This window comes from Hemicordylus capensis, chromosome 4 (genome assembly GCF_027244095.1).
Source record: "Hemicordylus capensis ecotype Gifberg chromosome 4, rHemCap1.1.pri, whole genome shotgun sequence".
Taxonomy (NCBI): Eukaryota; Metazoa; Chordata; class Lepidosauria; order Squamata; family Cordylidae; genus Hemicordylus; species Hemicordylus capensis.
Window position 1 is genome coordinate 176,782,750 of NC_069660.1, and position 24,690 is coordinate 176,807,439.

At 46.1% G+C, this 24,690-nt stretch overlaps 1 protein-coding gene across 1 annotated transcript; it reads left to right on the plus strand.

Moving 5' to 3' along the window:
* The first annotated feature begins 688 nt into the window (after positions 1-688).
* Positions 689-16,738, plus strand: PAX1 (paired box 1). The gene is made up of 5 exons (XM_053248002.1): positions 689-784; positions 1,780-2,430; positions 5,965-6,110; positions 7,160-7,382; positions 15,510-16,738. Exons 1-5 carry the CDS (start codon positions 781-783, stop codon positions 15,605-15,607), a joined length of 1,122 nt encoding a protein of 373 aa, XP_053103977.1. The 5' UTR covers positions 689-780; the 3' UTR covers positions 15,608-16,738.
* Positions 16,739-24,690: the final 7,952 nt, after the last annotated feature.

Consider the following 24,690-nt stretch of genomic DNA (forward strand, 5'->3'; position numbering starts at 1 on the left):
TGCAGGTGACCCACCTATCCTGCGACCTGCCAGAAGCCAATCATGTTTCACCTAAACGGAGAATCGTTTTCTCTACAGAGATCGGGCCCTCTTGCAAAAACAGGCACCCAGAAGTCGGGGGTCACCTGACTGGAAAAATATATGCTTGCTAAAACTGTGGTGGGTGCGGGTTGTGCAGCCTCCTCCTCGCTCCCGTCCCCAGGGATGGTCAGCAGCAGCAGCAGGCAGAGTCTTTTCCGTGATCCAAGCAAGGGGAGTGGTGGGGGCGGGGCGGGGAGTTTGGCTGAGGGGTGCTCCAAGCTGCTTGGGGCGCTTAAAGGCTCGGGGTCTGCTTGAGATCGACTTGGCAGGAGGAACCGGGCGGCGGGGCGGGGGGGGGGGGGGGAGAGGAGGCGCTCCAAGCGGGGCGGAACCTGCCCGCTGCACCTCGCTGTGCCTCCCTTCCAGGGCTGGCCGGGCTAGGGAGGACACCCGGCGGGAGCCAATGAGCGGCCCAAGCCATGCCGGCGCCTCCAGCGTGAGCCTCGAGATTGACGTGGGAGACACGTCAAGTGGAGCGGGAGCCGAAGCGGCGGACTGACATCCCCTCACCCCCGCGTCGGATGCGGAGCGCACGCCGGAGGTCCCTTGGCTGCTCCGGCCTCGGCTTCGCTTTGGCCAAGAGGCGCGGACGCAAAGGGAGGCCCCGCAGGGCTTGCCAAGACGCTCCCGGCAGGACCCAGCCTCTCTTCTCCATGCGCCGGGAGAGCCGGGAGTTGCGGGCGCCTCTGTTAGCCGGCCATGGGTAAGAAGGAGGCCGTCGGCGAGGCGAGGGCGGCGGGCAGAGAAGGGGAATCGAGGGCAGCGCCGCGCTGCGCTCCCGCCTAGCTCTGCTGGGGCGGGCGGGGAGAGGAGCACTTTCGTTTTGAGAGGCCGGGATCGCCTCTCGGCGGTGACTTGGCCAACTCGTTGGGCCGCCTGGGGCTCGGGAGGAGGCGCGGCTCAGCCATAACAGCTGTCTGGAGCCGCGGGGCCCGAATGACAACAAGCCCGGTTGGCGGCGGGGTTTCTGCAGCACTGGTGGAAAGCGCAGAGTTTTCCTTGGAGCCGGGTCCTAGGGTCCACCGGGAAAGTGCAGTGAGCGGGAATGCATGTGCTTTCCTGGCATATGTGACACACAGAGGACTCGTAAGGGCGTAAGAAGAGCCCCGAGTAACCACATCCAAGGCTCAGATAGTCCGGCAGCCTGTTTATAACAGTGGCCAGCCAGATCGCTCCGTCAGAAGGCCCCAGCAGAATATTAAGGCAGACTCCCGTCCTTATCTTGTATTCAGAGGTATACTGCCTCTGGATCTAGAGGTTCTATTTCGTTGTCTTGGCTAGTGATTGATAGACCTGTCCTTCATGAATGTGTCCAATCCATTTGCTTTAAAACAAAGGTTGATGTTCAGTCTTACTACTTCTGGCAGGGGCTTCCATCCCTTACATCGCCATATCTTTAGTCACCCTTGTGTTCTGTCAAGATCAGGGTGCTGAAAGAGCTGTAAAAGAGATGGATGCCCCCATCCTCTTTTAATTCATTGCTGCGGTAGGGATTCCAGATTGGGAAGGTCAGGGCATCAGTGATAGTTCTTCTGGACCACTTCGCCTAGACTTTAAACAAGCAAAGGCTTGTGATTCGCTGCACAGCGGCGTCACCAGCATCGCCGCTGGCCCGTCAGCTCTGCTGCTTCTTCCCTTGCCACCACCGCCAGAGCTCAGCCCGTGTTTCCTTCTCCCTCCTCCCCCGGTTGCTTCTAGAGCAAACTTACGGCGAAGTGAACCAGCTGGGAGGCGTCTTCGTCAACGGGAGACCCCTGCCCAATGCCATCCGGCTGCGGATCGTGGAGCTGGCTCAGCTGGGCATTCGGCCTTGCGACATCAGCCGGCAGCTGCGAGTGTCTCATGGCTGCGTGAGTAAGATCTTAGCCCGCTACAACGAGACGGGCTCCATCCTTCCCGGCGCCATCGGCGGGAGCAAGCCGAGGGTCACCACGCCCAATGTGGTGAAGCACATCCGAGACTACAAGCAGGGAGACCCGGGGATCTTCGCCTGGGAAATCCGTGACCGGCTGCTGGCCGATGGCGTCTGCGACAAGTACAACGTGCCCTCGGTGAGCTCCATCAGCAGGATCCTGAGGAACAAGATCGGCAACCTCTCGCAACCCGGCGGGCCTTATGACAGCGGTAGTGGCGGCAGCGGCAGCAAGCAACCCGCCCCGCAGCCGGCGCTGCCCTACAACCACATCTACCAGTATCCTTACCCCAGCGCGGTGTCCGCCACCGGCACCAAGATGGGCAGTCATCCCGGCGCGCCAGTCTCCGCAGCCCACGTCAGCCTCCCTCGCTCTTGGCCCTCGGCTCACTCGGTCAGCAACATTCTGGGCATCCGCACCTTCATGGAACAAAGCGGTAAGTGGACTCAGCCCGGCCTGCCACTCTCCTGCTGGAGATGATCGCCTTCTTGTAGCAGTAGTAGTAGTAGTAGTTGTTGTTAAGTATTACTGTGTATGGGGCCCTACAGAGTAACAACGAAAAGACAGATCTCTGCCTCGAGAAACTCACCTTGAACACAGGAGAGGAAAGAGAGGGAGGGAAGGGGAGCTGAGGATAAAGAGGGAAATAATATGCGACCAGGTCGGTTACAGTGTTTAGTCCTGGTTTCAATAAGTGATGAGTGATAAGACATTATCACACACACACGTGTATAACTGTCCTTCTTTCAAAGAACTATGGACAACCTTTTTTCCTCACAACAACCCGGTGAGGTAGGTTCGGCTGGAAGAGAGTGACTGGTTCAAGGTCATCCCTTGCCTCACGTTGGCTCCATAAATTATGTCAAAGTCTTTGTGGAAAGGGAGTTTTCTATTAGGGGGACCCTACAAGCAAATGTCAAGTAACCCTAAGCAAACTAATAGAAACAGCTTCCTCAATCTTTTTAAAAAACTGTTGTTTTATTTCTTGGTTTTATTTCTGCATTTAAAGAATAAACATCCAGAATAAAATCAAGTCGAGATATATCAATCAAGAAGCGATATCAAGAAAGCGAGTTTGTCAAGAAAAAGAGATGGCACTTCTGCTACTGTTGTGATTCATTATGTACTGTGTAGTTTACCAAGTCCCTGTCTATTTTTATTTTATGGGTTCTTGAAACAATTCCACGAGACAGTCACTCCTGGAAATCGGGGTGGCCAAACTAGAGGTCCTAGCCTAGGAACCAGGTGTGGTCCATGGAGCGATTTTATCTATCGCCTGTAAACCTCACAGAATCTAGATTAAAGTGGGCTTTAAAAGAAAAGAAAATTATACACTCAGTTTCACTTTTAAGGAAAATATACTTGTTTTCCAGATAAAGGAGAGAGAGAAAGCGCTGAAAGCGTGTGTGTGGGGGAGTGGGGGAATGTGAAACGTACTTCTCTCTTTGGAGTTTGCATGGACTGCCTTGGCCAAGTCCATGTGCTTCCTGTATGCTGATTTCCATGGATTTAATTCTAGAGACTGACAACTGGAGAAGGAAGGATCGGGTTGTGTGGTCAGGGGCACCATTTCAGATCGTGTGTGTGTGTGTTGTGGGGAGAGATTGGGTCGTCAAGATCCCCTTGCGAAAGAAGCCAGTGTACTGACAGTGTAATGGTTATGGTTACGTTTTTATGCCACACGATAATTATAGGTATCTTATCAACACAGATTAGGCGATTTTTTTTAAAAAAAGATAAGTACAGAGATTGTACTTGGCATGCACAGAGGCCTACTTAATTAACGATAATCACTTGGTGTGTAGAACTCCTGGGTTATTCTGGGTGTTTGTGAAGATTTATCAGGTGGTCCGAAGCTGGGGAATGTTCCCCTGCCCTTTCTCACTACATTGGCACCCCTGCGTGTGGCAAAGTATACTCCCCGCCCCCCACACACATACTCAGGAGAAGATAATCCCCACAGTGCAGAAGATGACCACCCCTGGAGGTTTATAGGAAGCGCTATTTGCCCAAGGCCTTCAAATGAGCTTCATAGCTGAGGCAGGAGGAATGAGGGAACAGAGGTTCAACCCCATCCCACTGTACCCCCTTGCTTGAAGCCCAGAGATGTCCTGGGAGCTGTTGTAGCAACCCGGAGGGCCAGAATCCAGCAGACAGAGCTCCGGCTGTTGTTGCAGGGAAGGCCCGGACATCTTGAACTTCTTATGAAAAAATGTGGAAAATATTTTCGTAGCGATGATAGATTGCCAACCGCAAACTCTGAGCCCTTATGCCGCCCTCCTCCCTTATTTAAGTTTAAAAAGTGGACCCAGCGAGTGCATATTGTGATTACTTTTTGTAAGATTAAATAGCTGAGACAGGTTTTTTTTCTCCCCACCTCCAAAAACATTCACTCGCCTTCCGGTCGAAAAGACTCAGTTCTTTCTTCTGTATTCCTTCTTGTCAAGCAAAAGAAACACGCCCGGATAGTCTACAGTTCTATTATTCTAGAACCGCAGATCAAAACGACCCACAGACTCACTGTTAGGCAAATGGCTGCCAATTACAGGGCAGCTTTTCTTTTTTTTCCTCGTTATCTGCTACTTTTTGTTACCAGGAAATCAAGCTTCAGTTCCATCATTTATTTATATACACATTTATTTAGTTATGTATTTATTTTAAAATTTGAAGACCATATCGGGAAAGGAGTATGTTTCCCTGTGTGGCTAAGCCAATCAATCGCAGACGTTGAGAACTCTTCCTTTTAATGGGATCTCTTATCACTTACCTTTAAATGCACACAATTTTTTCAGTTCAGAAGACGGGGCGCAATTCAGGAAGGTCAGGGGGTCATTGACCAGCCCCAGTTTCAGAGCACGTGTCCTCACCTATATGTCTGTCCAACTCACTGCTACGGAGTGACGATCCTGACTGGTACTCAATGCCAAATGCAGAAATCTTTGTTCTTAAAGGGACGAGGATTGTGTTGGTAACCCTGCTACAATTCTTAGGAAGCAAGGACTCGCACATGCTTTTAAAATAGACTCTCTCTCCCATTTGATCTTGAGTGTATGCAGAGCAGGCGGTTGGACGGTGAGTGTCGCCCCCACCCCTTCAGTTGCAATCTCTCCCCCCTCCTCGAAAAGGCGTCCCGTCAGAAGGGCCTCTTCAACGACTGGAGAACCTAAAGGACTGGCCCATGTAAATGAAACAGGCATGGAAGAAGTGGTGGGAGAAGAATATGTTTCAAATGAAACCTTGGCAAAAGCTGTTTGCAATTTAAGGCCCTCGCTTTTTTGCTTTATATCCTTCACATCGGCCTAGTTTGCAACCGAGTTTTCTGCAAACGGCGCAGCCTTGCAGTTTGGCTGCAACCCCCCCTGTGACCCTCGAGCATCTTCCGAAAGCTCAGTCCCCGCCGGCTTCCCAGTCCCACCCCGCCAATATTTCTTCCTGAAGCGCTTCCCACCCAAACAGAGTGGAGCGATGCTGGGAGTGAGCGTTTCATAAATAAATCTGGATTGCGTTTAGCTGGAGCCTCTTTACGAGCCTGCTGCACCACAGTCGGGGTGACATAAAAATCAGCCTCAAATAAAACCTTGTCAGAGGGACGGTACAGAAATGAATCAAACCAGCAGCGAGATCGCCGTCGAAGCCCCCTTCCCGCTCCCCAGCGAGGCAAGCGAGCAGCGTCTCTCCTCCTTTGTGCTATTCGCCAGGGAGGAGACGCTCTGGGCCGTGGCTGCCAAGCAGACGCCCGTCTTCTGCCTGGACATCCACATCCCTCTGCCTTTGACCTATGCCTTCAGGTGGCAGCGAAGGGCGACCCCGCCCGCGCCCTTTGACAGGCATATTCTTCATTGATCCTTGGAGGGGCCATTTGGGACTTAAGGAGAGCTCTGAAGTTTGGGGGGATTTTACTGAGCCTGCCTGTCAGAGGAAGAGTTCCTTCTCCTGATTGCTAACTTTACCCCGATCTTTCCCAACCCAGGAGCTCTGGCTGGGACAGAGGGCTCTGCCTACCCTCCCAAAATAGAAGACTGGCCGAGTGTGAACAGAACCACCTTCCCTGCTTCCGGACAAGGCGTCCACGCGCTTGACAAATCGGCAGCGGAAGCAGACATTAAATACCCCCAGGTAACAGTACGGCCAGTCGGAATTCTGTGGCAGAGAAGGGCAGGGCTGTGACGGGGAGAGGGTCCAGTTAGGAGCTGCAAAGCCGACACGAGGAAGATAATTCCCCCACTGATTTTGAGGTGGCATCCAGTACAATGGGTAGGAAGGGAGAGGGAGCGGGGAACGGCAAATTAATGGGCAATTATGAATTTGACTGATCTGGTGTACTGTAGTCTCTTCGATCTCTGGGAATATGTTTCTTATCTATAGTGGAAACAGGCATTAAAATGATGTCCTGGAGATGCACGAACTCATTTTACAGAAGTATATACCGCCCTTCATCATTGATATTAGGGAGATGTACTAAAAAAGAAACAAAAATAGAAACAAGCAACATCTCTAAATTACACGTCTGTCCTGAAAGTCAAGGGGTGGGAGTTGTGTGGAAAATAAAATGAATGGGGAAGGGAGAGAAGCGGAGGAAAATAATAGCTTACTACTTTTTTTTAGTGTAAAAGTTTCACAACCCCCACTTTTTGTTGTTGCTTCGCACACAACATTCGCATTTTTGTTGTGTCGTTCCTTTGGGTGGAAAACATCATTTCAGACTGCAAGCTCAGGATTTAGTCATCATCCTACGGCTGTCTGTTTTAAATTTGCATTTTGCAAATCCGTTTAAAAATGTTACCAGTATATAGTTATGTGTTTAATCATGTCAGTTTCCCAGGAGCATACACTTATTTGAATGTTAACAACGTGTGTATTTGCTTGTACTAGTTTCCATGCTTAATGCGGTGGGGATCCTACAACTTCATGCCAACCTGCCCACATTAAGCATGTGAGAACGGCTACTATGCATTTTTGTGTGCGCCCGTGTACTTTGTGCCTTTAAACTTATACCGCTCTGTGCACCGTTACTTGGAAGTAAGTCCTCTTCAAGATCAATTTAATACAAGGCAACCTGTTCAGAATCGGGACGGGGTGGCGGCGGCTTTTCTTTACAGTCGGACTGAGTCTCACGTCCTAGATGGATTCCTTTGTTCTAAGCAGTCTCTGTTTCCTGTTCACAGCCGCCTCCTGGGCTCTCGGCTGTGAGTACCTTCCTGTCCCCATGCGCGTACCCGTCTTCAAACCAGCCCAGTGTCTACGGCGGGCCCGGCGGAGGCTACCTAAGTCCGGCCCATCATCACTGGCAGACGCAAGGCAACCCCCTGGCCCATCATCACGGGCCCGGAGTGGCGGTCCACGGAGGAGAGTTGGCTTCCGCCGTGGCCTTCAAACATGCGCGAGAAGGTAAGGAAAGGCAAAGCAACTGGAGAAAGTCTGCTTGCGTGAGGTGTAGAAAGACAGCGGAGTGGGCGGCTGGCAGCATCCATTTTGTTGAGGCTGCAATCCCTCGTTACCTGGGTGTAAACCCCATAGAAAATAGTGGGACTTCCTTCCGAATACACACGCAGTGGATCGGGCTGCACAGGTCTACATGACGTCCTATATCCAAGCACTGCTTGGACTGTTAAAAGGGAGGGGAGACTAGCTCATGGCCTCCGCACCTGCAGCTCTCTTCCTTGGTCGAATCTGATGGGAAATCCGGCAAATACTTCAAACAATGTCCTGTCCTGGTGTTGGTCTTCTTTAACTCAAGGAATTAGAAGGGGTCGAAAAACGTCGGGAGACCTACAGAGCGGGAGAAGCAAGCGAAGCTCTTCCTTGGGCAGCGGGTGATGATGCGTCTGTCCTTCTGAGAGACACGGCTTTCTTGGGGAAAGGTTCCTCTGAAATCAAAGGGGATGCATTTGTAAGCACACCTCCTCCTGTACCGAAGATATTCCAGGGAGTTCTAGTTGCGTCCAAGTCACATTTCCCATTCCCTGGATCAGCAGGAAATGTCATTGGAGTAGGCTCAAGCCTGGCTCACGTGGAGGGACGCCAACTAGACCTGCGGGATTTCCTGTCCGTCACTGTTGTCCTCGCTAGAGAGAGCCTCGATCTTACTCTGCCTGCCCCTGACTGCAGCCACCATTCAGGCCTCGGTGGGAGTTAAATCAGACATCGGGGGTGCTTTCCGGGTGGGAAAAGAAACCTCAGCCTGCCAAAATATTTTCTTTCCCCTTGTATTTTCCTCCCGTACAAAGCTCCTCCTCCGCCCTTTCTGTAGCTAACCCTTGTATTTTCCTTATAATCCATTGTGCGCAGTCACGAACTGTGTGTGGTCCCCTTTAGAGTATTAGACCGAAGTGGGCGTCATTTAGCCTGGCGTAATAATTGACAATGATTGACGACGCTGAAATGGTGCGCCGTATATACGTGGAAGTGGCCCAAAGGCATAGATATATTTAAACAATTAAAATAAAAAGGATAGAAGGTGGCGATAATTTTCCGAACAAGAAAGCATTTCATTTGGCGTGTCCTGCCACCGTTTTTCCTGTTGGATAGTCTGTAACTGAGTCTGTCCATTACGACCTTTTGTCACGATCCATTCAAAGTTAAGCACCTAAAAGTCGCGTTAAGATTTCAGTAGGAAAGACTGGCTGACAGCCAGACTCCATTACTCCCAAGTAGTACTATTGAAATTAAGTAGTCCTTTACCATAACTCCGGAGTTCAAGTGAGTAAACCAGTATCAGTCACTTGAACTCGTATTTAACGCTCCTTATGGGCAGCCCTGTTCTGTCACTTGGAATGTTTTCTGAATATGTCAACAAGCAAGCAAAAAGACAATGCAACACTTTTCCACCTCAAAGGGACACCTGAATATTTTCAAAATTATTTTTATACGGTAATTTGCAATGAAATTATATTCAGAGTGGGGCATATTCCCACGGAAGGGTTATAGTCTTCGATATTTCACAAAGTAAGAAAACAAGCAATAATGTCAAATACAACTTCGCTGGAAAGAAACATCTTTCTTTTCGTCTCCTTTCATCACAGTCCCTTAGGAAGTGGAGAGAACAGTTTTAGAATAAACTTCCACTTTCTAGTAATTCTTTAAAATGAAAACTGTCTATGACTGACAGAAGTATTTGCATATTTTTCTTGCATGCGATGGAACAGGAAATAAATGGATCAGAAATATACAAAGGCGATTCCCCTACACACATGGAAAATTGACAGAGATTGATTGGAGAGGAATAGTAATTTCAATACTACAACTAATTATTTTTATGTAAACATTTCACCATAAATCTTGATGAGCAGGTCGATTTTCTGGAGTAAAAAAGAGAAGCCTTATAAGGGCCTAATGATTTTAGTCTGTATTTGGAAAGTCCCCCGCCCCCTTCTCTCATAGTTTTGGTTTTTAAAAAATAAACTCGAGAGTGCCATCTTCTTTAAATCCTTGAATTAGTTGTAAGTAATACAGTAATTGCATGGATTGCTTTATGGAAGTTACCCCTCTTCTTCCTTACCCTCTCCCACTCTTGTAAACTCTTATTTTAAATTTATTTATTTATTTATTTATTTATTCGATTTCTATACTGCCCTTCCAAAAATGGTGGCTCAGGGTGGTTTACACAGAGAAATAATAAATAAATAAGATGGAACCCTGTCCCCAAAGGGCTCACAATCTAAAAAGAAACATAAGATAGACACCAGCAACAGTCACTGGAGGTACTGTGCTGGGGGTGGATAGGGCCAGTTACTCTCCCCCTGCTAAATAAAGAGAATCGCCACGTTAAAAGGTGCCTCTTTGCCAAGTTAGTAAGGGTTGAATGAGGATATATAATCATTTTAAGGATAACTCTTTCCATAGTTAGAAGTAAATCACTCTGAGGGACTTATTTTTGAATAGTCATGTTTAGGATTCGACTGGAAGTAGTTCTGAATCAGCTTTTTCATCCTGAGATTTTTAGTTGGTATAGTTCGCCTTTACAGAAATCAAAAACAACATTTCCGTTTATTTGGATGGAGTTAAATTGTTTCTTGATCCTAAACACATTTACTTGAAATAAATTTTTCATTGTTACAGATCGTACATCTGCACAAAAATGCTGTGTACATTTCTCTTTTCTTCAATAATATACTATTCAAGGAATAATTTAGTTATTGTTTTAATTTTGTAATTGCACCTTCTGATGCTTTCATTGGACATCACTACCTATTAGCTGGTGTCTCACCGCTGACTTTGGGATGTTGTCTGTTCACTTCAAATTCACCATATTATAAGGCACAGCTTCGCTTTCCAAACCCACCTAATTTCACAAATTAGCAGGGAATGACTATTTTCACCGATGTAGTTTCCCCTCCCACTTTTTCCTTCCAGTAGAGTGGAAGCCTGAATAGGACCTTAAAAAAAGAAAGACAAAGCTCTCCACAGTGGAAATGGTCCCTCCTTCCTCTTTTGAATATTGAGTGTTAGGCTCCTATCCTAAACATAGCTTGCAAGTACCACTGAAATCAGGGGGTTTAGGATTGTGGTGGTGTTCAGTGTAACAATGAGAAACAGGCGCGCCTTTCCCGACCTTTCATTAGCGGTGCTTGTCTTCACCCCGGTGGTTAACTCTGTTTGGAGAGGGTGGGAATGGGGAGGCTATTATTTCTGGTACTTAGAGACACTTACATCTGGTGTAATGTGGCAGTCTAAGTCATTTGCATGAATCCCCCCCTCCTTCTTTAAAGTCTCGGGATCACAGTATATTGCCTTTGTTTGGTGGGTTTTTTGGTTTTTTTATTGGCTTCTGGACAGATTATTTAAAAAGTTTCTTGCCAGTTTGTTTCCGTGCTGTACCATGCAACACGAATATCCCGGTATTGCCAACGGACCGGGGTTCTGTGCTCCTGTAGGTAACAAATGTGTATAAATCCAACGCGTCTCCGGTATTCTTTCTTTTTAAAAATCTCGGTGGTTTTGTTTTTTGTTTTTAAAACGCGAGTCAGCTGCAATGGCTTTTGCTTGGGGATTATGGGAGTTGTAGTTAACATCTGGGAATCTCTCTTAGAGGGAACGCTGGGTAAGATTCTATCTGAGCCCCAAACAAACAAACTGTCCCCGTCAGGTAAAACAATCACTATAGTTCAACAGGAAATCACCACTTCCCCGTTCAAATATCACCTTAGGAATTAACTAATTAGGCAAACTTCTCTCCACCTCGGCCCCTTTCCCTTCTGAAATATGGGACTAGTGACCTCTTCACCGACATGATTGTTGTAAGAATGACTACTTTGGATGGTATATACCAGATGTATATGAATGGTTATAAAACAGTTGTAAGCTAATTGCATCAACTTGTTCTAAAATAACAACTATACTTTCATAAAGACCTGTAGTTGCCAAAAGGGGCAGATTCTGCTGAGAGTACAGGATGAAGGATGGATATGTCCGCTAATGTAAAACCTTCCAGACCAGATTATTCTCATTATTGCAAAGTGAGGAATCTGTGGTGGCATAATGTTTTATTTTTGAATGTTTTATATTTAAATAGCTTATTGTATCTTTGACTGAAAAACGTGCGGTAAGTCTTCTGAGAAGGCGGGATATAAATGTGTTAAATACACAGACACTCACAACTGATACTTTAAATACTGCCGCTTGGTCTGATCAAAGTTTTGCGTACAGTATCTAGGGTCAGGACAAGTTCTGATTAGTATCCAAACTACAGTAAATCCAGTCCTTCCTTTCCCTAGATAATGATCACTGCCACCCACAAATCCTTTAAGCTAGAGTGGCACCTCGCCCACCCCACTCCTGAACATATTTGCTTGTAATATGACTCCAGCCAGTGGACATAGTCACAACCAAGAACACCTGCTAGTAGAGGCTCCTGATTGATACTTAAACCCTAAATTTATACACAAATGAGGCTCAAACTACACGCGGCAATGGCAGACCTGTAGTGATAAGCCTTATCACATATCAAGAGGGAGGGGCTCCGAATTAAGAAAAAGGGGTGTGGGAGTGCTCCTCCTCCCATGTTTAACTCTCCAGATGCTCTCTCCTACCTTACTTCCCCCTACCTTGGGGCCATAGAAGTGAGCTGGACGGGGAGAAAGACGCTTGGGGAAAGTGGTTATGGGGAGTAAGCTGCCGGTATAAAGAAGGTTCAGTTACCTTCACCCAGGTTGCTCTTTTACTCTAAAAACCTGACAGGTCCTCTTCATGTGAGGTTAGACACCGCTTTACATGGGGCAGATTCAATGGGGAAGTTCTTTGCGAGAGCTCCACTAAAATCCGATCAGTTGTATCCGACCCCTCCTCCAAATAGCAACAGCTAAATATTTTTACAGGTCCGGACAACATAAGGCATAGCTTCTTACCGAATATTCAGGTTATACTATTTGATTAGTTGGACAAACATATTTGCTTAAGTCTAAATTGCAGCTTATGGTTAAGATTTTAAGACATTTATTTTCTGAAATCAAAGAGACGTCTTATTAAAGATTGGCGAGCAGACACCTAATGGCGGAGCGAGGAAAGAACTTGCCTAGGGAGCAAGAGGTTGCCGGTTTGAATCCCCGTTAGTATGTTTCCCAGACTATGGGAAACACCTATATCAGCTATACAGGAAGGGATACAGGAAGATGCTGAGAGGCATCATCTCATAATGCTCGGGAGATGGCAGTGGTAAACCCGTCCTGCAGAGGCGCTCTTACCCCTGGACTTTGGGGCCGAAGTCCAGGGCCTCCACACCCCCTGGGTCTCCCCAAATCCTCTTTAGTCTGCCCTGGGTGGTGTGGTTTATTATTATTATTATTATTATTATTATATTCTATTTCTATACCGCCCTTCCAAATATGGCTCAGAGTGGTTTACACAGAGAAATAATACATAAATAAGATGGATCCCTGTCCCCAAAGGGCTCACAATCTAAAAAGAAACATAAGATAAGACACCAGCAACAGTCACTGGAGGTACTGTGCTGGGGGTGAATGGGGCCAGTTACTCTCCCCCTGCTAAATAAAGAGAATCGCCACGTTAAAAGGTGCCTCTTTGCCAAGTTGGCAGGGGTTTGGAAGGGGTTTATGCCGTCAAGAACCTCAACCTGCCCTTCTGTATTCTACCAAAGACAACCATAGGGCTCTGTGGTCGCCAGGAGTCATCACCGACTGGATGGCACAACTTTACTGCTAATTTAGGAACTGAGGTGAAAGGAGTGTAAAGCTGAAGTCTTCAGCCCAATAGTAATCAAAACGGTTCCACTTAAACGAGTGGGGCTTAGAAGTAAATGCGTTTAGGATCTGAGTCTGAGGGTACAAGTATGAATCACAATAAATACTTGGCCATTCATACTTTTCTGGGACGCTTCATTTCTGCCAGGCCAGGCTCTGCATGCCGGATTGCAACTCTCTTTCAACGCGGGTTTGGGGAAGGAATTTTAAGAAAGAGATCCCATAATTCTCAGTGCGAAGATAAGGCTTCCATCAGGTTGCGCCAGCTTTATTTAAAGCAGAGGCACAACCCACGGGCAAGTTCTTCCGCACATACTGTCGAAATGAATGGAAGCAGGGAAGTCAGAGCGTGGTAGAGTCACTCACAAGCCTTTTAATACTGAAGAAGAAAATTCATACAAGTGAGTCCCCCATAAATATCATTTTGCCTTTTGAGGTTGTCAGTATAGTCATTTTCCCTTTGGTCTTGTTCATATATGCAAGTTCATCACTGCAACTTTAAATGGCCAGTTAGGTGAGAGGATAGATAGCTGGTCTTGAGGTAGCAAGCATGAACCCTTTGCTAAGCAGAGTTTGCCATGGTTTGCATTTGGATGGGAGTGCTGTCAGCTGAAAGACATTCCTCTTAGGGAATGGGGCCGTAGCTCCTTATTAGAGCACCATGCAGATGGTCCCAGATTCACGCCCTGGCATTTCTAGGTAGGGCTGGATGAGAGTCCTGCCTCAAACCTTGAAGAGCCACTGCCAGTCAAGCGTCCTGAGCTAGATGGACCAAGGGTCTGTTTCTGTAGAAGGCAGCTTTCTACGTTCCTATGTGTGCATAAATGTGAACAGCAGAGCAAACACACCAAAGGGATGTCACATCTCATCTGCTCAGACACATACATTTTCGCTGGAGGAAAAGCACACATGCAGTCCCCAGTAATCAAGTGCTGAGTAATGAAATGATGGAAGGTCAGGTGAGATTTGTGTGCATGGTCCCTTTTTGATAGTTTCTACTACACTATAGTTATATCTAGTAGGATGTGACAGCGTGGTGTAGTGGTTAGAGTGCTGGACTAGGACCCGGGAGACCCGAGTTCAAATCCCCATTCAGCCATGAGACTTGCTGGGTGACTCTGGGCCAGTCAGTTCTCTCTCAGCCTAACCTACTTCACAGGGTTGTTGTGAAAGAGAAATTCAAGTATGTAGTACACCGCTCTGGGCTCCTTGGAGGAAGAGTGAGATATAAATGTAATAATAACAATAGTATTATTTGAAGATTCCATTGTTTTAAGTTCTTTGGCTTGCCAAGTAACTCTTTCTCTTTGTTTCCTTTTCACAGCAGTTAAGAGAAAACTCAAGAAATTTTGATTTTAAGGCACAATTATAATTAGGGTGTGAGCAAGGAAGAGCAAAACTGTCCCCAGGACATACCACCTTCCTGCATCTGCCTGTCCAGACTTTACCAAGCAGCAGACCTCTTTACTGAATGTAAACTGATGTTTCCCACAGTAGACACATAATGTGCGGATATCAAACATGTAGCTGTAGACACCTGTGTACATCTGTCTTTGACAACTGACTGGGTCAGGATCCTCAAACAGCATTATGCAGGTGATATCTTGCTTCAGACATTATGCAGAGGAAAATCCATACTAACCACGCAGTACCACTGACCAGGGAGCACAGTCAATTCCAGCTCTCCCAATGGTGTTTGTATAACACATACGTTTGCAAACCCGTGTTAGTCCGCACTCAGACGTCATATATGTATTTGTAAAGCCCCTTTCCCAGTACTTTGAAAATGCTATACCAGGAGTTGTAATAATCGAGCTCCAGTGAAACCAAATGAGTAATGTAGTTCTTGCTTCCAAGGCCTAGTTCTCACTGAGATGACATAGATCTGTCTGGGATGGACTACTGTCTGCACCTGCAAATGAACGAAATGTTATAAATCTTTGCTGATGGTAAACTACCATATATGGGGAAATGGTAGACTAGAATCCTGCTCCCCAACATGTTTGTTTTGCATGCAGATTTTTTTTTTTTTTAAAGAGAGGGGCATTCTACTCCTGTGAGTTGCAACCTGCAATCTAAGGTACAGCACAGACTCGGTTTCCCACTTCCGCGAGAATTAGTCCTATGATTAAGTGGCTAACTTCCGGGATTTGAGACTTTCCCATTTGCTGTGGGAAAACACTGGTCTGGTACATACAGCATCAGCACTCACGTTTGCGTGGAGCTGTTGCATCTCTGGCAAGGAAGCATGGCGTATCAACCAATTTGCCTCACTTCGCATTCTCTCTCTCTCCCCCCACCCCGCCCCTCTCCCCGGCAGCTGTGGACAGAAAACAAGCCGCTAGCCCTGCAGGGAAAGCTCCAGCAGATGCCCTCGCCAACATTCATGGACTCTCTATTCCATCCTCTTCGTCTTAGAGAGCATTGAAGGCGGGAAACGGCGTCTGACTCAGGCAGAGGAAGCTCGGAGGCGGGAAAGAGTTGGAGGAGCTTCCCTGCCCCGCCTTGCGGTCAAGGTTTGAGGAGAGGAGAAGCTGCAGCCCATAAACCAGCTCGCGGCGACAGGGCGGCAAAATCTACCCTGCGTTCTTTCTCTGCGCATTCCCGCCCAATCCAAAGCGGAGGAGGAATCCGAAAGGCGAACTTGTCTTTGACTGTCGCGGGCGCACTAAAGACTCCGTGGAGTGAGGGTGGGGGAGAGGGGGCCACTGAGGGACCCGGCAAAAAACCAAACAAAACTGTTTTGCCTCTCCTCGGTAGGAATCGCTGACGAAGGAAAGGTCTTTGGATTTACAGAGAGCTGAGCGAAACTCAAGAAAACGTTTGGTTCGAAGACATTTTGAGGAGGTGGAAACAATCCAAACGGGATCCTCTCCCTGACTAAGACTAACACAATGCTTTAAAACCAAACCCAAACAAAAAAAACCCTGACGATTTTATGACCCTTTTTGCTTCCCCAAATCGACCGCCTCGAAGTAGGGCTGGCCCTGTAACTTTGCTACTCTGACTTCCCCTCACAGCAGGAGGCAAGTTGGACTGACCTCAAATTGTCACAGAAACACTTTCTTCTTTCTTCCTCTCTTTCTTTTTCTGGATGCAAGAGGAGAGTTATTTCTCCCCACATCCATCCCAAACACAAATCTAATTACAATCTTCCATTCTGCCTCATTTAAAAGACAAGAGCCAGCAAATATCAAACACTGGGAGACTGAACTGAGGTTTGGCAGCTCAATATGATTTTTGAACAAGGATTCCATTTCCTTTTTCTTAATGGTAAAGAGTTCTGGAATTAGCAACACAGCAAAATAACATTTTAATTTTTTTGTTTTGTTTAAATACAGGAGGGAATAACAATAAAAGGACTGTGCTCTGTGAAGCACACACCTGCACACCTTTCCTCCCTTTCCAGGCCTAAGCAGTCACAATGCCTCAGCTCAACCTTCTGTGCTGCTAAAGTCCACTGCTTTTGTCCTGTAGTGATGCCTCTAACCCCTAATATAAAAGGACAAGTCAGTAACTATCTTTTCTGATTTTATATTTTTATAACAAACCAATAAAAGATGGAAGAAAGAGAACTCTCCTTGCGTTTTCATTCTTTCCCTGTCCTCCTATTTCCTTAGGGTGGAGGAGAGGTGTCTCATGATAGCTGCTGTTAAAGACCCTCTTACAGCCCAATTTTAACTCAGTTTACTCAGAAGTAAGCCCCACTGGTTTCACTGGGATTTTCACATTTTACATTTTGAATGTTACATTTGAAACAGGAAACTGGATCTGGAAACTCAACAGCTGAGTCATCAAATGTTAAATATGACATTTTACCTCAAAGGGTTTTAAAAACAACAACAACAACATTTTATTGACATCTCTTGATTTATTTGGCATTCATCAAATTTGAACTCTCATAAATTGTTAAGTGTCAAATACTAAAACCAGTTGTATTTCAGTCAGCTGGTGTGTCAGTGCAGCTGCATGCCAGCTGTTGAAGTATGAAATACCATTGTATATTTCATAGAGAGATGTCATTAGGTAGTTTATAAATTAAATACATAGATTAAACAAATCAGTTATAAAATCTAGTCAAATATCAAATATTGAAATCGAAGCTTCATGAGAGACACGGAGTTATTTCGCAATAGCTCAGGTTCAAATCCCTGTTCACATTCTTGTGAAACAGTGGGTGATTTAGAAACAGTAACTATTTTTCAGCTCTATCCTATAGCGCTATAAGCAGAACAAATAGGAGGTGGAGACTGTGTACGCTCTGAATGTCTTGAAGGAAAGGTAGGATGCAAACATAATACATATAACTAAGGATAACTAATACATTTAACTTTGACACTATAATCGAGTGTCAAGTACAGATATCAAATATTTAGTGAAAATTCTGAGGGAAGAGAGTTCTGCTTCCACCTCAGGAACCACCAGTTATTGCATGTGAGTACTATATACAGGTATATAGCTGAACTGGGGCCAATAACTCAAAAGCAAATTCCATTAATAAATTAGATCCCCCCCCCCTCATATGAATTGCTTAGTTAGGCTTGTATAAAACTGAATGAATGAATATCTGAGTACACAATTGTATGAATGCAGGCATCCTTTTCTGGATCCCTGCACAATCCTATACTTTTTAATTATTTGAATTTAGAAGAAAATTTATTTATTTATTTATTTATTTATTACATTTATATCCCGCTGTTCCTCCAAGGAGCCCAGAGCAGTGTACTACATACATAGGTTTCTCCTCACAACAACCCTGTGAAGTAGGTTAGGCTGAGAGAGAAGTGACTGGCCCAGAGTCACCCAGCAAGTATCATGGCTGAATGGGGATTTGAACTCAGCTCTCCCCGGTCCTAGTCCAGCACTCTAACCACTACACCATGCTGGCTCATCTAACCACTACACCACGCTGGCTCATAAAATAGTTCATCAACAATTCTATTTATTAATTAACATTGAGGACATCTGCATTTTTTATTAAGAGCATTAACTCTCATTTTTTAACATCAGCATAGCATAGTTTGAATTCCATACAATTTGATCTGACCCACCTAATCAGTCATATTCTTATCTTCTGTAAATCTACACCAGCCTACAGATAGATTTGAGCAGAATGAGGGCTTAATACAGCAGCTAAAAAACACTGTCTGCAGCTAAAAACAACTTCCCTAGGGGATAATGTAGCAAAAAGCAAGATGGAGGAGACACAAAACATATAACACATTATTTCAAAATATTGCCTCAGAGAAAAGAAGAATCTCCCTATATCACCCAATCCAATAGCCCAATACAAAAGTTTCTTTAGTTCCCACACTTGGTGTGATATGAGGTTTTGTTTCAGTCAAATTGATGATCTACTTATATTACATACTGTAGATTGCCAGTGTTCTATGAAAGAGCCAACCAGAGAACAACGGCTAACAAATAAAGTTCTTCATGATGATGACGATGATGATCATTACTCCTCATTACTTCGCAGCAGTTACATAAGAACATAAGAACAGCCCTGCTTGATCAGGCCCAAGACCCATCTAGTCCAGCATCCTGTTTCGCACAGTGGCCCACCAGATGCCGCTGGAAGCCACAGACAGGAGTTGAGGGCGTGCCCGCTCTCCTGCCATTACTCCCCCGCAACTGGTACTCAGAGGCACCCTGCCTTTGAGGCTGGAGGTGGCCCAGAGCCCTCTGACTAGTAGCCATTGATAGACCTCTCCTCCCTGAAGTCATCCAAACCCCTCTTAAAGCCATCCAGGTTGTTGGCTGTCACCACATCCTGTGGCAGAGAGTTCCACAAGTGGATCACACGTTGTGTGAAAAAGTACTTCCGTTTGTTGGTCCTAGACCTCCTGGTAATCAATTTCATGAAGTGACCCCTAGTTCTAGTGTTGTGTGAGAGGGAAAAGAATCTCTCTCTCTCCACTTTCTCCACGCCATGCATGATTTTATAGACCTCTATCATGTCTCCCCGCAGTCATCTTTTTTCTAAACTAAAAAGCCCCAGGTGTTGTAGTCTTGTCTCATAAGAAAGGTGCTCTAGGCCCCTGATCATCTTGGTTGCCCTCTTCTGTACCTTCTCCAGTTCAACAATGTCCTTTTAAAGATGTGGTGACCAGAATTGTACGCAGTACTCCAAGTGTGGTTGCACCATAGTTTTGTATAAGGGCATGATAATGTTAGCCGTTTTATTTTCAACCCCCTTTCTAATGATCCCTAGCATGGAATTGGCCTTTTTCACAGCTGCCGCACATTGAGTCAACACTTTCAACGAGCTGTCAACCACAACCCCAAGATCCCTCTCCTGGTCCGTCACCGACAGCTCGGATCCCATCAGCATATTCTTGAAGTTGGGGTTTTTTGTCCCAATGTGCATCACTTTACACTTGCTAACATTGAACCGCATTTGCCATTTTGTTGCCCACTCCCCCAGTTTGGAGAGATCCTTTTGGAGCTGCTCACAATCCGTTTTGGATTTCACTACCCGGAAGAGTTTGGTATCATCTGCAAATTTGGCCACATCGCTGCTTACCCCTGCTTCTAGATCATTTATGAATAAATTAAAAAGCACCGGTCCCAGTACAGATCCCTGGGGGACCCCACTTCTTACTTCCCTCCATTGTGAAAACTCTCCATTTATACCTACCCTCTGTTTCCTGTCTTTCAACCAGTTAGCAATCCACACATGTACTTGTCCCTTTATCCCATGACAGCTAAGTTTCCTCAGGAGTCTTTGATGAGGAACTTTGTCAAAAGCTTTTTGGAAGTCCAGGTAGACTATGTCAACTGGATCACCTTGATCCACATACTTGTTGACACTCTCAAAGAAGTCCAAAAGGTTGGTGAGGCAAGATTTACCTTTGCGGAAGCCATGCTGGCTCACTCCCAGCAGGGCCTGTTCTTCTAGGTGCTTTACAATTTTATCCTTGAGGATGCTTTCCATCAATTTGCCTGGAACGGATGTTAGGCTAACTGGCCTGTAATTTAGAACATCATCCCTTGTCACTTTTATCTGACTCAGCTCTCTAGCCTCCATCCCTAAAAAGCCTGGTTCAGGAACAGGTATATGCTCAGTATCCTCTGCTGTGAAGACAGACGCAAAGAACTCATTCAGTTTCTCTGCAACCTCCATATCCTCCTTAATAATCCCTTTCACTCCCTCATTGTCTAATGGCCCAACCACCTCCCTGGCAGGTTTCCTGCTTCTGATGTACTTAAAGAAGTTTTTGTTATTCCCCTTGATACTTTTGGCTAAATGATCCTCAAACTCTCTTTTTGCCTCCCTTATTGTCACCTTGCATTTAGTTTGCCAGAGTTTGTGTTCCTTTCTGTTCTCTTCATTTGGACAGGCCTTCCAATTTCGGAAGGAAGTCTTCTTCCCTTTTATGGCTTCCTTGACGGTACCCGTTAGTCATGCTTGCATCCTCCTGGACTTAGTGGTACCTTTCCTCCTTTTGGGTATACAATCTAACTGGGCTTCTAGTATTGTGGTTTTGAGTAAACGCCATGCACTCTGGAGCGAAGTGACTCTCCTGATTTCCCCCCTCAGCTTTCTTTTCACCATACTCCTCATTTTGGAGAATTTTCCTCTTTTGAAATTTAAAATGTCTGTGTTTGACATCCTTGGTGATTCTCTCCCCACATGTATGCTGAATTTGATGGCACTGTGGTCACTGTTCCCTAAAGGGTTGATGACGCCGACATCACGCACCAGGTCCTGGGTGTCACTCAGAATTAGATCCAAGGTCGCCTTCTCTCTGGTCGGTTCCATGACTAACTGTTCTAAGGCACAGTCATTTAGCGTATCTAGAAATTTGACCTCTTTGACCTGACTTGAATGTGAATTTACCCAGTCTATGTGTGGGTAGTTGAAATCACCCATAATTACAGCCCTGCCTCTCCTTGACGCCTCCCTGATTTCCTCCTGCATCTCCCAGTCACTGTCGGCATTTTGATCCGGAGGGCGATAGCACGTCCCCAGTAGGACGATTCCTTTCCGGCCTTGTATAGTCACCCACAGGGTTTTTGTGGAGGACTCCAGTCCACTTAGGTTTTCTAGCTTGTTAGATTCTATCCCTTCTCTAACATACAGTGCTACCCCTCCTCCAAGGCGCCCCTCCCTGTCCTTCCTATAGAGTTTATACCCAGGGATAACAGTGTCCCACCGGTTCTCACTGTTCCACCATGTTTCTGTTATGCCCACTATGTCTATTTCTGCGTTAGCAACCAAGCACTCCAGCTCACCCATCTTGGCTCGGAGGCTTCTGGCATTGGCATACAAGCACCTATACACTGAATCTCTCCCCTGATGAATGCTATTCTTTTGACTCTTTGACCTGCTGGCACAGCCTCCCATCTGCTCTTTATGCAGTTCTGCTCCGTCCCCTTCTGTTTTATTTGAATTCTTTGCAGCCTCACACTTTAAAGGATGGCTTTGCCAAACGGGATACTGCCCAGATCCCATTGGCTGTTCCCCAGGTGTCATTTAAAAAGCTGCTCTGCAACCTTTTTGATTTTAAGCGCCAGCAGTCTGGTTCCATCTTGGTTCAAGTGCAGCCCGTCCCTTTTGTACAGGCCTTGCTTGCCCCAAAATGTGTCCCAGTGCCTAACAAATCTAAACCCCTCCTCCTGGCACCAATGTCTCATCCACGCATTGAAACCCCTCAGCTCTGCCTGTCTCACTGTACTTGCGCGTGGAACAGGTAGCATTTCTGAGAATGCTACCTTGGGTGTCCTGGATTTCAAAATGCTACCTATCAGCCTAAATTTGGCTCCCAGGACCTCCCGACTGCATTTCCCCACATCGTTGGTGCCGACGTGCACCACGACAGCTGTCTCCTCCCCAGCACTGCCTAGGAGCCTGTCTAGACAGGGGCGTATCTAGGGGTAGGGCAGGCAGGACATGTGCCCCGGGCGCCACTTGAAGGGGCGCGCCATTTTGTAAAATTAATTTTTTTTAAAAAAATGGCTGCCAAAAACAAAATGGCCACCGTGCATGCTGAAATGGCCTCTGTGAGGTTCTAGGTCATGCCAGGCTTTGCAGAGGCCATTTGAGCATGCACGGTGGCCATTTTGTTTTCAGTGGCCTTTAAAAAAAAAAAAAGATTATTTTTAAAAACGGCCACTGCACATGCTCAAATGGTCCCTGCGAGGCCAGCGGGGTGAGGGGGAATCTTTGCAACCCCCCCAGCCTTTAGGAAGCCCCCCAAAGGGGCTACAGGTAAAAATAATAATAATAAAAATAATATAAGACACTGTACACATATTCAGATTGGCACTATGTACAGAGAATCAGGGCTTGTGAATACTGAGCTGACGCTTAAGAGCTAGGATTGTATTCATTTGCTCTTACTTTACTTCTTGTGATAGGTGAGTTAAATGTGATGTCTTGCTAATATGGCTATTAATGGTGAGTTTGTCTTTGAATCAGTGTGAAACCCTTAATATTAAGGCCCACTGGGAGTTTCTTGCTCTCTTTCTCTCATTTTAACTGTCTTTCTGAAAGACTAGAATATATTCCAAGCAGTGACACAGTTTACTCTGCATATCCTTTAATTATTTACAGAGTATCTGGGAAAAGTCAAATTCTCCATTGATTTTTAAAACTTATGTAATGGTGATGCTACAATGCATAGTAGAGAATTAGACAGGCACTTCTGCTTAGTTTTCCAAGTACATCTCCACATAGTATTTGGGTATTTCATGAGCCCCCACATACTGAAATTTGTAGTTTTCCAGCATTTTTTAGTCTGGCTAAGTCCACTGCTAAATAGTTTTTGAAATATTAAAAGATTAATGAGCTTGACTTGTATTTTTCAGCTGATATTATGGTAAAGTTATCTGAAAGATGGGTGTCAGATGTTTGGACAGGGGGCGCAATTTCAGTGTTTGCCCTAGGCGCTATTTTCCCTAGATACGCCTCTGTGTCTAGACGCTGCGTAATGTCCGCAACCTTCGCACCAGGCAGGCAAGTCACCGTGCGGTCAACACGCGGGTCACAAACCCATCTCTCTATCCCTCTAATGATTGAATCACCCACTACAAGGAGGCCCCCACCCCCCAGAGGAGTATCCCCTGTGCAAGAGGATATGGGCTCATCATCCACGGAAGGTGTCCCTTCTAAAGGAGCATTTCCCTCTTCCTCAGACCGATGTCCTCCTTGCCCAAGACCTTTATTCTCCCTGACAGCAGAGGAGCTACCAGCCCTGGAGTGGGATGCCTCTATCACATCCCTGAAGGTCTCATCCACATGCCTCTCTGTCTCCCTGAGCTTCTCCAGATCCGCCACCTTGGTCTCGAGGGAATGGATTTGTTCCCTGAGAGCCAGGATCTCTTTGCACCGAGCACACACCCATGACTTCTGTCTATGGGGCAAATAGTCGTACATGTGGCACTCTGTGCAATACACTGGGAAGTGCCCCTTCCCCTGCTGACCTTCAATCTTCATACTGTTTTGGTTGGCTCTTTACAGTATTTAGGGAGCTTATTGTCCGTTTATTAGATAGTTTATTAGGATAGGTCTCAGCTGTAATGGTCAGCTATTTAACTGTCCAAACAGCCTTTCCCAAGAATATGAGGGATACGAGGGAGGGATATATACTTACATTCTCTTCTCCACCAGGCTCCTTGTGATCCTTGTGATCGCGGGGGCTTGTTCCAGGCTCCCCCGCACACTTCCCGCTAAACTCCTGCAAAACTCCTACGTCCTGTTTGCTATCCCTGTTAGCTATGCTCTCGGGCCTACACCTCATATGTAGAGTAGGCTTCCAACTGTCACACAGGATGGGAGTCAAAGGAAAGGACATTTGGAAGATCCAAAAAATATTTTGCACATTGCATAACTTCCCTGAACAAGCTGCATGCCAATACATGGCTTTTCATTACTACGTGTTTTCCTAATTTGATCATGGAAGGGGAAATTTTTGTGCAAGGAGGAAAAGGTATTGATGGAACATGGCACAACCTGTAGAAAAGTGGTTACCTGTGTAGGTGGTGACATATGGGAGAGCTGGCTCCCAGTGGTAACCCCCTGCATGCCCCCTCACTTCTGCACCTTAGCCTCTTTTCTTCTGATCCTTGCCTTGTGCAGTCTCCTCACTTTCTAAAATCAAGTCCTGCTGATAAATACTATGATCTTTTGGCACCCTTTATTTTTTTTAAAAAAAATTATTGACTTTCCCCTATGATTGCACTCTTCCTTAGCCTTTAGGAAAAGAAGCCTTCTCACCCACCTCATACTCCACCTCTGCCTTTTCAAATGATTGTTGCTGCTGCTGCTCTTGAACCAGTATTGCACGCAGCATAACTCTCTCTAACCAGGAGCACATAGAAGGGACACTGGAAACATTGTCTCCTTCTCACACCTGCCAGATCATGGAAACTTCAAGACTTGCTGTGCAATCCCTCCTGCCACATATATGTGCTTGATGTTTTGAAGACATAAAGGCTGTTTACATGATTTCTGGGCAGGTGGGTGGGGGGAAGGCTGTGCTGAACACATCTTCCCC